General features: G+C 35.8%; 1 protein-coding gene across 6 annotated transcripts in view; it reads left to right on the forward strand.

Moving 5' to 3' along the window:
• CCDC178 (coiled-coil domain containing 178) overlaps positions 1-14790 on the forward strand; it is a 525224-nt gene that overhangs the window by 492420 nt on the left and 18014 nt on the right. The window contains exon 23 of one of the 6 annotated variants that reach the window (XM_023207482.1): positions 3368-3581. The exons of the other annotated variants lie outside the window; for them this stretch is intronic. Coding sequence (XP_023063250.1) covers positions 3368-3418 — 51 coding nt within the window. The 3' untranslated portion in view covers positions 3419-3581. Of the gene's footprint in view, positions 1-3367; positions 3582-14790 lie in introns of those variants that run through there. 6 annotated transcript variants of the gene reach the window in all.

Raw genomic sequence — 14790 nt, forward strand, 5'->3', positions numbered from 1 at the left:
TTCACTTGGACTCGGGAAGGGGAACATCACACACTGGGGCCTATCATGGGGAGGGGGAAGGGGGGAGGGATTGCACTGGGGAGTTATACCTGATATAAATGATGAATTGATGGGTGCTTACGAGTTGATGGGTGCAGCACACCAACATGGCACATGTATACATATGTAACAAACCTGCACGTTATGCACATGTACCCTAGAACTTAAAGTATAATAAAAAATAATAATAATAATATCAGGTAAATTTCTCAACTAGAAATATTATTTGGAATAGAGAGAGACATTTCATAAAAAGAATGAATGAATTCATGAAGCACATATAAACAACCCTAAATATGTATGTATCTAATAAAAGTTCAAAATACATAAAGCAAATATTGAGAACACTTAAAGTAGAAACAAAATAATGCATAATTATAGTTTGAGATATCAACACTCCTCTCTCAGGAGTTAATAGAACATAAAGACAAAAACCAGTAAGAATATGGAAGAGTTGGACAACACTATCAACCAACTTGACCTAATTGACATTTTAAAAACAGTCCATCCCAAAGAGCTCCATAAGCATTATTTTAAAATGCATATGTAACATATAAGCATTTCCAAATGTAGACCATATGCCGGGTCATGAAGCAAGTATTAATAAAAGTAAAATATTGAAATAGTAAAGAAAAAGTTTTCTGACAACACAGAATTTTTATAAATGAATAATAAAAAGATATCTGAAAAATCCCTCAAATATTTGAAAATTAAATTACACACTTGTAAATATATTATGAGTCAAAAAATTCATTATAAGGAAAATTATGAAATAGCTTGAACATAATTAGTTCATGCAAGATTAATCCCAGGTGATGAAATTGACAATCCAAGGGGCATCAGGCTGAATCGATTTTTTGGACAGAATTGGAAGGCCTGTATGGGTGAAGCATAGGGCTGGGGTAGAGAGGAGTACAAAATGAGGTGACCAAGACCAGATTTTCTGTGGGTCCAATTTAGGGATTATCTTTATTGCTTAATTAGCACCTAATTTAGCATTTAGCATATAGAACCTAGACTAGTACCTGGAGGTATCCTGACAAGAAAGTTGAATAAATGAATAAATGAAGTTTATCTTGACTGTTGGTGTAACCAAATCTACTTTATTGTTTTCAAATATTAACTGTTGTCACAATCTCCCTTTGAGTGTGTTTTCCTCCCCGTCTAGTCTGTAATTTCCTGTTTCACTTCAAAGTTGTTTCCACTCACTCTATTTCTAACCATTTATTCTCTAAATATTTGCTTTTTATTCATTGGTTATGATACCACTTTTCTGACTCTCTCACCTCTCAAAATATCTGGAAGATTCTGACAACATCCTTGAGTGCCTGTAGATAACAAGTATAGCCTTGGATCACCTATTTTCCTTCCCTTTAAGGATAAACAAAAGATAAACACAATTCATATATTGATATCTAAGATGAAAGTGTATTTATTTCACAATGTATCAATATGACATAGCTTTAGGAGGTTAATGAAACATTTGTCAAGATTAAATTCCGCAAATTAAATGATCTATTCTTCTTATTCTGTTAAATGACATATTAAGCCAAAATGTATTCCTTCCCTTGATTTTAAAATAAAATGAACTTATTTCTGATCACTTTTATTAGAAAGACATACATTTTATGTGTTCTGATTTTTTCTTAGACTTAACAACAACAACAAAAGACTCCAGCATTTTTATTTTTTTAATTCACTTTATGCCAGCAGGACATTTTTCAAGTGGAAGAGCCATGTCAATGGTGTGGGGGAGAGGAGTTTTTCAAAGACAGAACTTTTCATTTGAAAATTAGTGACTAATGGAGCATATCCAGTAGGTATTTTTCATACAACTTAGCATCATCATTATATAATGATGCTGCTTTGATGTGAGACTAACTCAGACACATGATTTTTCATCCGAAAGTATCAAGATTGTAAAACAATGAACAGTGCAGTTATAATGAGAGAAAAAATTAGGATACATTTTTAAAAGAAAACTCAAAAAAGATGAAAACTTGAGGCAGCCTTGTTCTCATAAGTGGTGCCAAGTCTATCACAGACCACAGACAAAGAGAAAATTACAAAAATGGAGAAAAGGACTCAGTAAAACAATGTGAGAATGGCATATTATAGAGTTAAAATAAGCCAGACCCAATTTTTATTTTTGTTTCATAGAAAGTGTACACCAAATGAGAACTAAAGTACAATGCACTACGTATCCTACCTCAATCCAGTAGTCTCATAGACTCTTAAACATAGAAGGCTTAACCTTTGGATTTTCATTCATGTAAGAAACTGCACATATTATCAACAGGAGAAGACCAAACCTTGACTTGAGAACTCTTCTCATTCCTTTCCCCTGCAGATCCCTCAGTTGGCAAAGGGAATATTTTCCAAATGAGTGCTTATGATCTTGACAAAACTAACTGGAATCCAATCAAATATAAGACATAAATTTACCTTACATTAACTTACCAGGTTTCAGTTTCATCAATATCTGACTTGCTAATTGTAACAAACCTCTCAGATAGGACGGGAGAACTTGTTACCACATTTGGGGGATTTGGTAACTGAGCTGTAGAGAGCTGAGTTATGGGCCCAGAGACTTATGACCAGAAAGTGATGAATCTGTGGACTAACACTTCCACAACTGTGAGTTCCACCCTTAATCCCTCTTAGTGAACAATCCCTCTTAGTTAAAAATCAGCCTGTAGTCACTTCAGATTGAGCCCTTGTTTGAGTAACTCCACTATAAATCAACCCTTAACCAAAAAGAAGGCAGTGAGCTTACAGAATTAAAGTCTCAGGTTGGGACAGTTAAGTCAGGAAAGCTCAAAGGACACTGTCACTAGACTACAGAATGTATAGACTTCTATGTGCCTTAGCAGGGTTTGAACCTGCTTCAATTACTGCCATCAGGCCCTGACTTTGTCAAACATCTATCATTTTACAGTACACATTGCATTCTCTGCCACACATTTAAAGATAAGCTCTTTACCAAAACAAAACAGTGGGAGCTGGAAGTCCCACTGTACTTGGCATTACTTGAATTAATTATGGTATTTCAACACAGCTCCAGTAAATGTGTTGATAGACATATCATAGCTTATAAACACATCTATTGGAATGCTAACCATGGTTACAAGGCAGATTATCTTATTTAAAGACACTGGTTTTAAAATTTAGACATTTAATTTAATTATCTTTTCCCCGAAGTATATAAGGAAATCAGAAACCTAGTGTGAATAACATTATCTTCACAGAAATGAAAACTTGCAAGAGCATTTTTTGCCACAAACTCAATAATTTTAGTATAATCACTAACTATGTTTTTGTTTTACAGAACCAGTATGATTTGGAAAAGAATAAAATTGCTTTTAAAGTACAAAAATAATTATGAACCACTTCAAACGTAATGTCTGTGTTTTATTTCTCATCAGAATTCATTAGTGTGTAACATCAATAATTTAGCCCATCATTTGCCAACACTGACTTGGCTCAGTAGTTCAATCATGTAACCCTGTAAACTCACTTTCCATTAAAATGAATGTTGCTGACAAAGGATAACTAAAGAGATACTTCATTTATTAACTAAAGAGGTACTTCATTTATCAACATTTTTAAATTAGGAGTTTGGGGCCACAGAAGCTTAGCTTGATGATTTATTTGAAGGATCTTTATATTAGACCTAAAATCTTGCTCCAAATCATACAATGCTACCCACAAAGACAATCGCATTTCATTTGTATACTTGTGACTCAGGGTTCTGTCTTCTTCGGCGGCAGGCATAGCCACCTGCAGAGAATCAAATGACCTACCAGAATGAAAACTTGACTGTGTAGTAGAAAATTATAAAATGTACAGCATTCTCCTATATCCTGATTTACTCTGTTGGGCATATTTCTTACAAAATCTACATTTTGACATCTAATATTATAATATCCTAATGTTGTTAAAAATTGATTTGAAGCATTAAGTAAACAGGCTAAAATTAGTTAATGATGAAGGTAAGGCTCCCCAATATTAACAACGTGTATTTTAGTATGTTCATATTTCTCATCGTTTGCCCCGACCTATACTTTCCCTGATACAAATGCCTATAGATGTTACCCACAGTGTTTTGAACAAGATAGTCTCATTTTCCAGAACTGATCCCACCTTCTGCTGCTATGTTAACATCACACCATTTTGGATGCAAAAAGCAAACAAACAAATAAAAACATCTGCAATGCAGTGAGCAAGACATGAAATCAAAATTCCTCATATACGTCAAAATGTTTATCTCCTAGGCTTTTAAACATATGATTTCTAGCAAGTACCACAAGACTGCATGATCAGATCCTTCCTTGCTTCTTCTGTAATAAATTAAATGCATGTTCTTATTAAAACCTTTTTGTACAACAAGGAGGAGCTCAGCATTCAGCCTCTAGAGTTGCCAGCTGGCATCTTTCCCTGTCTTGGATCAAAAAGTTCTCAGCCAGCTGATTCATTCAAAAGTCAAAATTCAGGGCTGAGGTTGGATTATGAAATGTTATCTTTACTGTATCAAAACGGCTTCTTTTTCTTTTATTTCATCTCTTCTCTTTCCCTTTAGCTTTCCTTCCTTCCTTTAGAAATATTTATCCTGGAAGATTCTAAATAAGAATGATCCTACAGAAATGCTTTCTCAAGCCTCCCCCCATCTTTTCTTTGCCTTATAAAAGTTCAGATAGAAAAAAAATAACTCTTTCTAATGTTATAAGGAGTTACTCATCTCACATGACTTGTTAGCAGAATTCTGTAGTCATTTTGTGGAGAGAGGAAGCTGTGCTGCACTAATGCAGACAGCATCCAGGGGTCTATGGTGAGTTCCAGCATCATTGCCTTGGCTCATATTTCTACAGCACTTTATATTTTCAATTTGTGCTTATTTTAACTTGGGCCTCACAAATAACCCTGGAAAGAAGATTTTCCCATTTTATAGATAAATAAACTAACTCAAATAGTGTAAGTGATTTCCCAAGGCCACTTACTTAACAGCAGTAATTTTACATGATTTATTATCAGAGAGGAGAAGAGGCAAAATGATTTTTCTGTAGTAAACCTGAGGTTTGTGGATTTGATTTTGTATGTTTTTAACTTATTATGGAAAACATGTCACAATCATGGCATCTGTTAAACTAAGTGGTTGTATGATATGATATGATGTATTATCCAGACTTAAATCATTGTGAGACAAAACACTTTATGCTGTATTTCATAGTTATGTAAAAAAAAATAATTAGTTTAAAATTTGTGAAAAATAATCCAACAGAGTGCACTTAAATTTACCATACACATGTAGAAATATAAGGCATGAAAATAAATATATGGATGGCCAGCATCTTAGCCATTTAAGTCCTCTCCTACACATCTGATTCATTAAATAGAAACATTCTGATTGTTTTTTATCTTTCTCACTTAAAAATATTTGTAAAATTTAAAAATAGAAAAGTAGAAGAATATACGTAACTCAATTTTCAGGCAAAACAAAATGAAAAAATGTGTAAAGTACTGTTAGTTATAGGCAAAATTTTTCTAAAGACCTTTTAAATATACATCAGGAATGGACTGTGATCGCTAGCATATGGGTTTTAAAAAGGTACTTGGGGGAAAATAGTAATAAGCCTTTTATTAGAAAGCAGAATAGAGACTGTATTTGCAGTTAAGTAGTACATATTCTGGAATACCTTAAGATAGTGAAAACTTACACAAATTCTGGTTGAACTAAAGAGATTATGTAACACTAAGAAAATGTGAATAGAAACTAAACAGCAAATTCATAAGATACAAATTATAAGGACTAAGTGAAATGTATAATGAGTTTACCAAGTTACACGCAGACAAGTTATTTCTAAAAATCCTGAATATACTGAGACATGACAAAGATCTGGGAGTGTATGTGTGTGTGTAATAGAAACTTTCCATTAATTTAATAAATATTTATCAAATATCTGTGTAGGCATTTATAAAGATGCAGACAGATATAAAGATGAACCAGATTCAGTTCCTGCTAAGAAAAAATTCTAGTCTATGATAGAAAAAATCAGTTAAGAGACAATGTCAATATAGTATGATAAATGCAGTGACAAGAGAAAAGGCAGAGGTGGGAAGATTTTCCATGCAAAAGACAAAGAGAGTACTAAAACCTAGACCTGAAAGAAATATACACATTACTGGAATTAAAATATCTACATATGACTCTATAGGAGTACAGTTGGGCTTTAGCTATGGATGAGTGTGAAGAGATAACGGGAGCCTAATCCGGCAGATAGTTGTGTGGCATGCAAGAAGCTTCAACTTCATCCTGAAGATACAGGGGAAGAAGGAGAGGAGTGGAAATTGATGTCAAGAAAAAGAAGGAGATTATAACATTTGAGTTTTAGAAAGGTTGCTTAGACTGATATGTGGAAAGTAGAAGCTTGGATGGGGAGATGAAGGGAATGGAAATGGAGTAGAGGTTTCATGACTCCAAGTGAGGAAATTGATTAAGGTGCTTTTGCAGGAATTCAGCTTGGACAGCTAGCATCCTGAAGTGATGTAATGTCACAGGAGATAAAGAAGGGTATTTGAGAGATAGCAAAGGAGTATGAAAGGCAAGGCTTTTTTTTTAAGTGGATATAGCATTTAGTTTCTAACACAGATATTTCTTTTACCTTTCCATGAATCCTGGCTTGGAAATTCAACAAAACACTGTCTTACAACATTCGTTCTTTTCTTCCCTCCTTTTTTATTAAACAAAAATTTTTAACACTACTGTGTTTGGGGAAAGAGATAAAATGTGAAAGGAGACAGATATCTCTTTTGCTCCTGGGGACTCTCTGATACTGCTTCCTGTTCCTTTGAAGTCATTTCCATCACTACCTCCCAGTTTTCTCTGTGTACCTTCAACTCTCTTATCTCATAAAAAGAGAGAATATTCTTCCTGCTTCTATATGTCCAGGCATTGTTTTTTCATACTTCTACCATGGTAATTGATGTATTAAGTTGTAACAGCTTGAATTTCTTTCCCCAGGTGGACTGGAACCCTAAAAACAATACCATATTCAGCTTTATATTCACAACAGAACCAAATACAATGTAAAATGCATATTATTTGAAATACATGCAAATATGTACATATAACATTTTTATGATATATACCTACAACATGTATATATGATATATATATCAGAAGTCTCTGATATATATATCAGAAGACTTCTGCAGAAGTCTCTAAAATCCTTGTAAGAAGGGCTCATGATTTATTCAGCATCATATCCTGTCGAGTGCTTATAGGACATACGTTTTAATAGGTTTGCTATAAATATTTGATGAATAAAATGGACAGTTCTATCAAAGGATTACCTGAGATAGTATTCAGGAAATAATCTGGTATTCAGTTAATTAGTGAAAAAAATGAACCAGGACAGCATTAGGAAAATATCAGATTTCATTTATTCACACTTGAATAACTTTTTTATAAAACATACCCAAGAGTCAGTGCATTTTTTAAGGCAAGTAGGGACACCCTATTGTTTAAAATCATATTTGAAAGCTCTCTTGTGTGTTAATTTTTCTGCTTCCAATCTGCCTGTAAGGCTAGGAAAAAAAAATCAAGAAATTCTATGAATTCAAAAAGTCATGAGATATATGTAAAAGGAAGCTTATGCATTAACATCTCTAGAAGTCTGAATGTAAAGAAAGCTTCTGTTATCATTTCGCCGTTATTCAAGTTATTATTTACAAGTAAATATATAGCAATAAAGCCAAAATAAGGAAGTCCACTGAAAAACAATGTCGAGGCTGCAGAAATTAACAGTGAAAAATTGTGTCACAACATTGTTTAGTAAGAGAAAAGAAGAAAAAGTATCTAGGTATGTATGAGCTAAATGGGATTCCTTCTTTTGTTACTAAGTATAACATTTCTAAAAGAACATTTCTGTTCATCATGTTTAACTTTGGTAACCAATTACTTTTTGAGTGTCAAAGATGAGTTCAGGAATGGGATAAATGTTTGTCCTATATTATTATTATTATTATTATTATTATTATTATTATTATTAAGAACCTACAGTTCACCAATGGTGAGAAACACACAGGCTATATTTGCAAGACAGCCCAAGATACTGAATATTGATGAAGTCTCTAGACATAAGATAGTTTGTCACTGTAAGAAATATTATTTGTTGCCTAAAGAAATCAAGCCTATGGTTTGGGGCTAAAGCCCATTACTACTGTGGCTTAACCAACCAAGCCAACTGATAGATGCAGAAAATATTGAATGTGATCAGTTTGATGTGGTCTGGCTTTGTGTCCCCACCCAAATCTCATCTTGAATTATAATCCCATAATTCCCACATGTTATGGGAGAGACCCAGTGGAGATCATTGCATCATAGGGCCAGTTCCCCCATGCTGTTCTCATGATAGTAAGTGAGTTCTCACAAGATCTAGTGGTTTTATAAGGGGTTTCCCCCTTCATTTGGCACTCATTCTCTGCCTTGCCTCCCTGTGAAGAGGTGCCTTCCACCATGATTGTAAGTCTCCTGAGGCTTACATGCAGAACTGTGAGTCAATTAAACCTCTCTTCTTTATAAACTACCCAGTCTCGGGTATATCTTCATAACAATAAGACAACAGGCTACTACAGTAAATTGGTACTGCAGAGAGTGGGGTGCTGTTATAAAGATACCTTAAAATGTGGAATTGACTTTGGAACTTGGTAACAGGAAGAGGTTGGAACAGTTTGGAAGGCTCAGAAGAAGATATGAAAATGTCAAAAGTTTGGAAATTCCTGAGACTTGGAGGGCTCACAGGAAGGAAGTTGTGGGAAAGTTTGGGAATTCCTAGAGACTTGTTGAATGGCTTGGACCAAAATGCTGATAGTGATATAGACAATGAAGTCCAGTCTGAGGTGGTGTCAGATGGAGATGAGGAATTTGTTAGGAACTGGTGCAAAGGTCATTCTTGTTATGTGCTTTAGCAAAGAGACTGGCAGCATTTTGCCTCTGGCCTGGAAATCTGTGGAACTTTGAACTTGAGAGAGATGATTTAGGGTATCTGGTGGAAGAAATTTCTAAGTGGCAAAGTGTTCAAGAGGTGACAGAGCATAAAAGTTTGTAAAAGGTGCAGCGTGACAATGTCGTAGAAAATAAAAACACATTCCCTGGGGAGAAATTCAAACCCACTTCAGAAATTTGCATAAGTAATGAAAAGCCAAATGTTATTCACCAAGACAATGGGGAAAATATCTCCAGGGCAGGTCAGACACCTTCAGAGCAGCCCTTCCCATCACAGGCCTGGAGGCCTTGGAGGGAAAAATGGTTTCATGGACTTGGCCCAGGGCCGCCCTGCTTCAGGTGTCCTGTTGCCCACCTGCTTCAGCTCCAGCTGTAGCTAAAAGGGGCCAAGATACAGCTCAGGGCATTGCTTCAGAGCGTGCAAACCCAAAGCCTTGGTGACCTACACGTGGTGTTGGGCCTGCAGGTGCACAGAAGTCAAAAATTGAGGTTTGGGAACTTCCGCCTAGATTTCAAATATATGGAAATACCTGTATGTTCAGGCAAAAGTTTACTGCAGGGGTAGAGCCCTCTTGGAGAACCTCTGCTAGGGCAGTGCGGAAGGGAAATGTGAAGTTGTAGTGCACACAGAGTCCCCACTAGGGCACTGCCTAGTGGAGCTGTGAGAAGAGGGCCACTGTCCTTCAGACCCCAGAATGGTAGATTCACTGATAGCTTGCAGCATATGCCTGGAAAAGCCACAGGCACTCCATGGCAGTTCATGAAAGCAGCTGGGAGCGGGGCTATACCCTGCATAGCCATAGGGGCAGACCTCCCCAAGGCTGTGGGAACCTACCTCTTGCATCAGTGTGACCTGGATGTGAGACATGGAGTAAAGGGAGCTCATTTTGAAACTTTAAGGTTTAATGACCACCCTATTGGATTTTGGAATTGCATGGGGCTTGTAGCCCTTTTGTTTTGGCCAATTTGTCCCATCTGGAATGGGTGTGTTAACCCAATGCCTGTACCCCCATTGTATCTAGGAATTAACTAACTTGCTTTTGATTTTGCAGCCTCATAGGTCAAAGGGACTTGCCTTGTCTCAGATGAGACTTTGAACTTGAACATTTGGGTTAATGCTGGAAAGAGTTAAGACTTTAGTGGACTGTTGGAAAGGCATGATTGTGTTTTGAAATGTGAAGACATGAGATTTGGGAGGAGCTAGGGCAGAATGATATGGTTTGGCTTTGTGTCCCAACCCAAATCTCAAATTATAATCCTATAATCCTCATGTGTTGGGAGAGGAACCTGGTGGCAGCTCCCCACATGCTATTCTCATGATAGTGAGTAAGTTTTCATAAGATCTCATGGTTTTATAAGGGGCTTCCCCCTTCGTTTGGCACTCATTCTCTCTCCTGCCACCCTGTGAAGAGGTGCCTTCCACCATGAATGTAAGTCTCCTGGAGCCCCAACAGCTATATAGAACTGTGAATCAATTAAACCTCTTTTCTTTATAAATTACCCAGTTTGGGGTATTTCTTCACAGCAGCATGAGAAGGAACAAATACAAGTTAAACTATTAAATTTATAATAATAAAAAGGGATGCTCCTATGATATCTCCAGATTATCCCTTAAGGCAGAATCATTTCAGTAGGATTACATACCAGCATATTACCTTCAAGCATAGGTTAACATAGGTATTAACTGAGTTAAAAAAGAATAAATTGATGAAAAGATTGTAAAACAATTGCTCTTGGCCAGATAAATAAGTCTAATTTCGCAGACTATTTTTTTCTTTTGACAAAACAAATACATCTGTAGTATTTGGAGATATAATGGTTCCACATTAGAAAGAGGAAAAAAAAAAAAAAAAACAGGAAAAAATGTATTTGCATTGCAAAAAGAAAAAAACAGAAAAAATGTATTTGCATTATGTAGGACAAAAATAATTAGTAAAAACAAAAAAGTACAGTAAATCATTTCATTAAGAGTTACTTTTAGGTCCTTTAGTTGGATATCTTATGTAACTAATGAACTGTTATATTCTGCCAACAATTCAGAAAGTGATACTTTTACACTTCCCGTATACCAAACCATTTTTATTTCTATAAAAGATAATACTAATGTATTTAGGAAAATCTCGTTTGCCCCAATGACACTTTGCAAACTTCCTTTAAAATTTAAATTATTTTAAATAATATATCAGAAATTAGTTTTATTATATTGTAAATAATCTCGGAAGAATGTAGAGACATATAATCATTAACAGTTCCTAATACATACAAATTCAATTATTTATAAGACATTTATTATGAAGCCTTCCGTCAATTTTTAATTTTCAAGACACCCTTCATGTAACTTTGAAACTGTATTCAAATATTTGATAGTATTGAGTACTTTGTCAATGTCTTTTACTTCTGCAAAAACTTAAAAACCACTGAACCCAAGTTATGCAGATAATATGTGTGTAAAAACTTTATTTCTGTTCCTGAAATTAATTTTTCAGTAATTATTACATATAACTTATGCTATAATTTTATTAAAATCAACTCTAAATTGATGCAAATAATGTTTTCGTCTTGTATAAAATACTAGTTTTCTTTCTAATGTATATGAAACCCATGAAATATTTCTTAATTAAGAAACTTTTCATGTTTTCTTCAGATATTCTATATAATATAACAACTGATTTTATTACAATGGTCCCATGATAATTTTAATAGACTAATTGATACTGGTCTCTCTCTCATGATGTGCAGCAACATTTTAGTTGGATTTTCACTTGTGAAGAAGTTAAGTCACAAAATCATTAAGGTGAATTATATTTTCATGTTTAACAATTGCTCTGATTTTTCATGATCTCTGATTTTTTTCTTTAACATATAGGGAAAAAATACTTATCTTTCCCTTTTAGAAAACATAGTTTTCTAAGACAAAAGTTTTAAATAAATAAAATAAATTATTTTCAACTATGAATTTTAGGTGTATCCGAGTACATTTGATTTTCTTCAATCTCTTTTGGATTACAAAAGTTTATCATATATTTTCACTGTACTATCAATAATAACTTTAAAGTTGCAGTGATTTCAAAGACATGTTTCCAGTTTTATGAAATTAAGAAAAGGAAAAATATTATAATATGTAACAATGAATTTCTCTAAGCAGAGACTGTTTTTGATTAGAGAAACACCTTGACAGACAACTTGGGCAGAATGTGCAAGAAGGAGAGAGAACAATTGACAAAACTCTCATAATTAATTACTGACTTGCTGTGTGAAGGGAATTAGTAGAGAATTCCTCAAGGGCAGAGTGAGGTAGTGGACCAATATAGTGGAAGGTTGCACTTAAGTTGGCATAAATAGTTAAGGGATAGTTTGAGAATGAAGATGTTTAATAAACACTTTGTATTGTGATGATATAATTCACCACCACTACCCTAATCTCTGAATCTTTACTAATTTCTGTTGCCATACATAAACCTTTCAGGGTGGTCTTTATGGTGAAAATTAAGGAGATAAATTCTGTGTCATGGATGACGTGGTGGGGCACAGACACAGCACATTCAATGTGGGAAAAGGATATGCAAACAGAACCAATTCAGCAGAGACTGGAGCCACATTATAGTCTGAGGGAACAATAGGATTATAAGCACTCCAGGAATTCATAGGAATCTGGGGAAAGGCATAATACTATTCACAAGTTAACTAAACTACTATACACCAAGATTTCTCTGAACTTCTGGGAACAAGGTATCATTTTGTAAGGGTTGAGTACAGGAAAGCCATCCTAGTTGAATGCAGAAAATTATATACAAATTTGTAAAAGCATACGAATATCATGATAAGTAATCCAGAAGGAAAGAAAGGGTGGTAGTTGAAGTAACTGTTTTCAATCTTGAAATAGAGGGAAATTGAGGTTCCTTTACAAAATGGAATTCTAAAGAAATGTATAGTAGATTATGAGTCTTGTACTAAGAAAGTATTCCTGGGCTAGAAAAAAATATGTTAGAAGACATTAGCATATGAGTGGTAACTGACATTGTGGGGAAGGTACTCAGCTGTACCATAGGAAAAGGTATTAGCTATAGAAGTCTAAAACTCTGTGTTGATGACAATCATGCCTAAGTATTATAGATTAATTTTTTACCCTTTTATATTCTTCCTTTGAAGTGATATGTCTCCAATATTTTTCTAAAATTACTAAAAAAAACTTTTTTTTATCTAAAGTTTAATCTTACCTGTTAAACTGGGCCGATTACTAACTTCTACTAGCTGAAGTTGTAAGGAACTCACACACTGAGGCCCTACACAGCCGTATTGAGAGGTGAAGCCAGCTGGACTTCCTGGGTAAAATGGGGACTTGGAGAACTTTTCTGTCTAGCTAAAGGATTGTAAACGCACCAATCAGCACTCTGTAAAAATGCACCAATCAGTACTCTGTGTCTAGCTAAAGGATTGTAACTACACCAATCAGCACTCTGTAAAAACGCACCAATCAGCACTCTGCATCTAGCCAAAAGATTGTAAACGCACCAATCAGCACTCTGTAAAAACGCACCAATCAGCAGTCTGTGTCTAGCTAAAGGATTGTGAATGCACCAATCAGCACTCTGTAAAACGCACCTATCAGCATTCTGTAAAATGAACCAATCAACAGGATGTGGGCAAGATCAAATAAGGAACTAAAAGCTGGCCACCCAAGCCAGCAGTGGCAACCTGTTTGGGTCCCCTTCCACTCTGTGGAAGCTTTGGTCTTTCGCTTTTCACAATAAATCTTGTTGCTGTTCACTCTTTGGGTCCACACTACCTTTATGAGCAGTGTAACACTCACTGCAAGGGTCTGCAGCTTCAATCCTGAAGTCAGTGAGACCACGAACCCACCAGGAGGAATAAACAACTCCGGACATGCCACCTTTAAGAGCTGCAACACTCACTGCAAAGGTCTGCGGCTTCACTTCTGAAGTCAGAAAAACCACAAACCCACCAGAAGGAAGAAACTCTGGACACATCTGAACATCTGAAGGAAAAAAACTCCGGACACACCATCTTTAAGAGCTGTAACATTCACTGAGAAGGTCCGCGGCTTCATTCTTGAAGTCAGTGAGACCAAGAACCCACCGGAAGGAACCAATTCCAGACACATTTTGGTGACCACAAAGGGACAATCACCAAGCGGTGAGTACCATCAGACCACTTTTGCTTGCTATTCTGCCCTATTTTTCCTTAGAATTCAGGGGCTAAATACCCTGAATTCTGTTGGCCAGTTAAAAGCGACTAGTACGGCTGCCAGACTAAAGACACGAATGTCATGCTTTTTGGGAAAGGTCTTTCTAACAATCCCTGACTCTTCAAAGTTGGGAGCGTTGGTTTGCCTGGAACCAGCTTCTGCTTTTCCTGTACTTCTGGACTGAGTCAAGGGTCGACAGAGAGGAAAGCCATTCAGCTCCAGGGTCCCAACAACAACTTGGTTGACCCTGCGGCCATGAGCAGAACTCTCCAAGTCATGTCGCCTATCCTATCTATCCTGACCCTTCCCTCCTGGGTCCTAATGCCTGTCAGACAAACTTCCTCTCACCTCTCTTCTCCAAGGCTAGTCCTGCTTCTAAAAACCACTCCCTGTCTCTGGTGCTTTTCTAGTTTCTCCTATAAGAATGATTTCTAGTATAAACTTCAGGACTCTGGTACCTTCTTTAGGCACCCAGGCTTACCAATCAGACATAATTTTTGCCCAAAGTCCCATCGGGGCAGGGGACTATCTGGAATTTTAG

Source organism: Piliocolobus tephrosceles, chromosome 18 (genome assembly GCF_002776525.5).
Source record: "Piliocolobus tephrosceles isolate RC106 chromosome 18, ASM277652v3, whole genome shotgun sequence".
Classification (NCBI taxonomy): Eukaryota; Metazoa; Chordata; class Mammalia; order Primates; family Cercopithecidae; genus Piliocolobus; species Piliocolobus tephrosceles.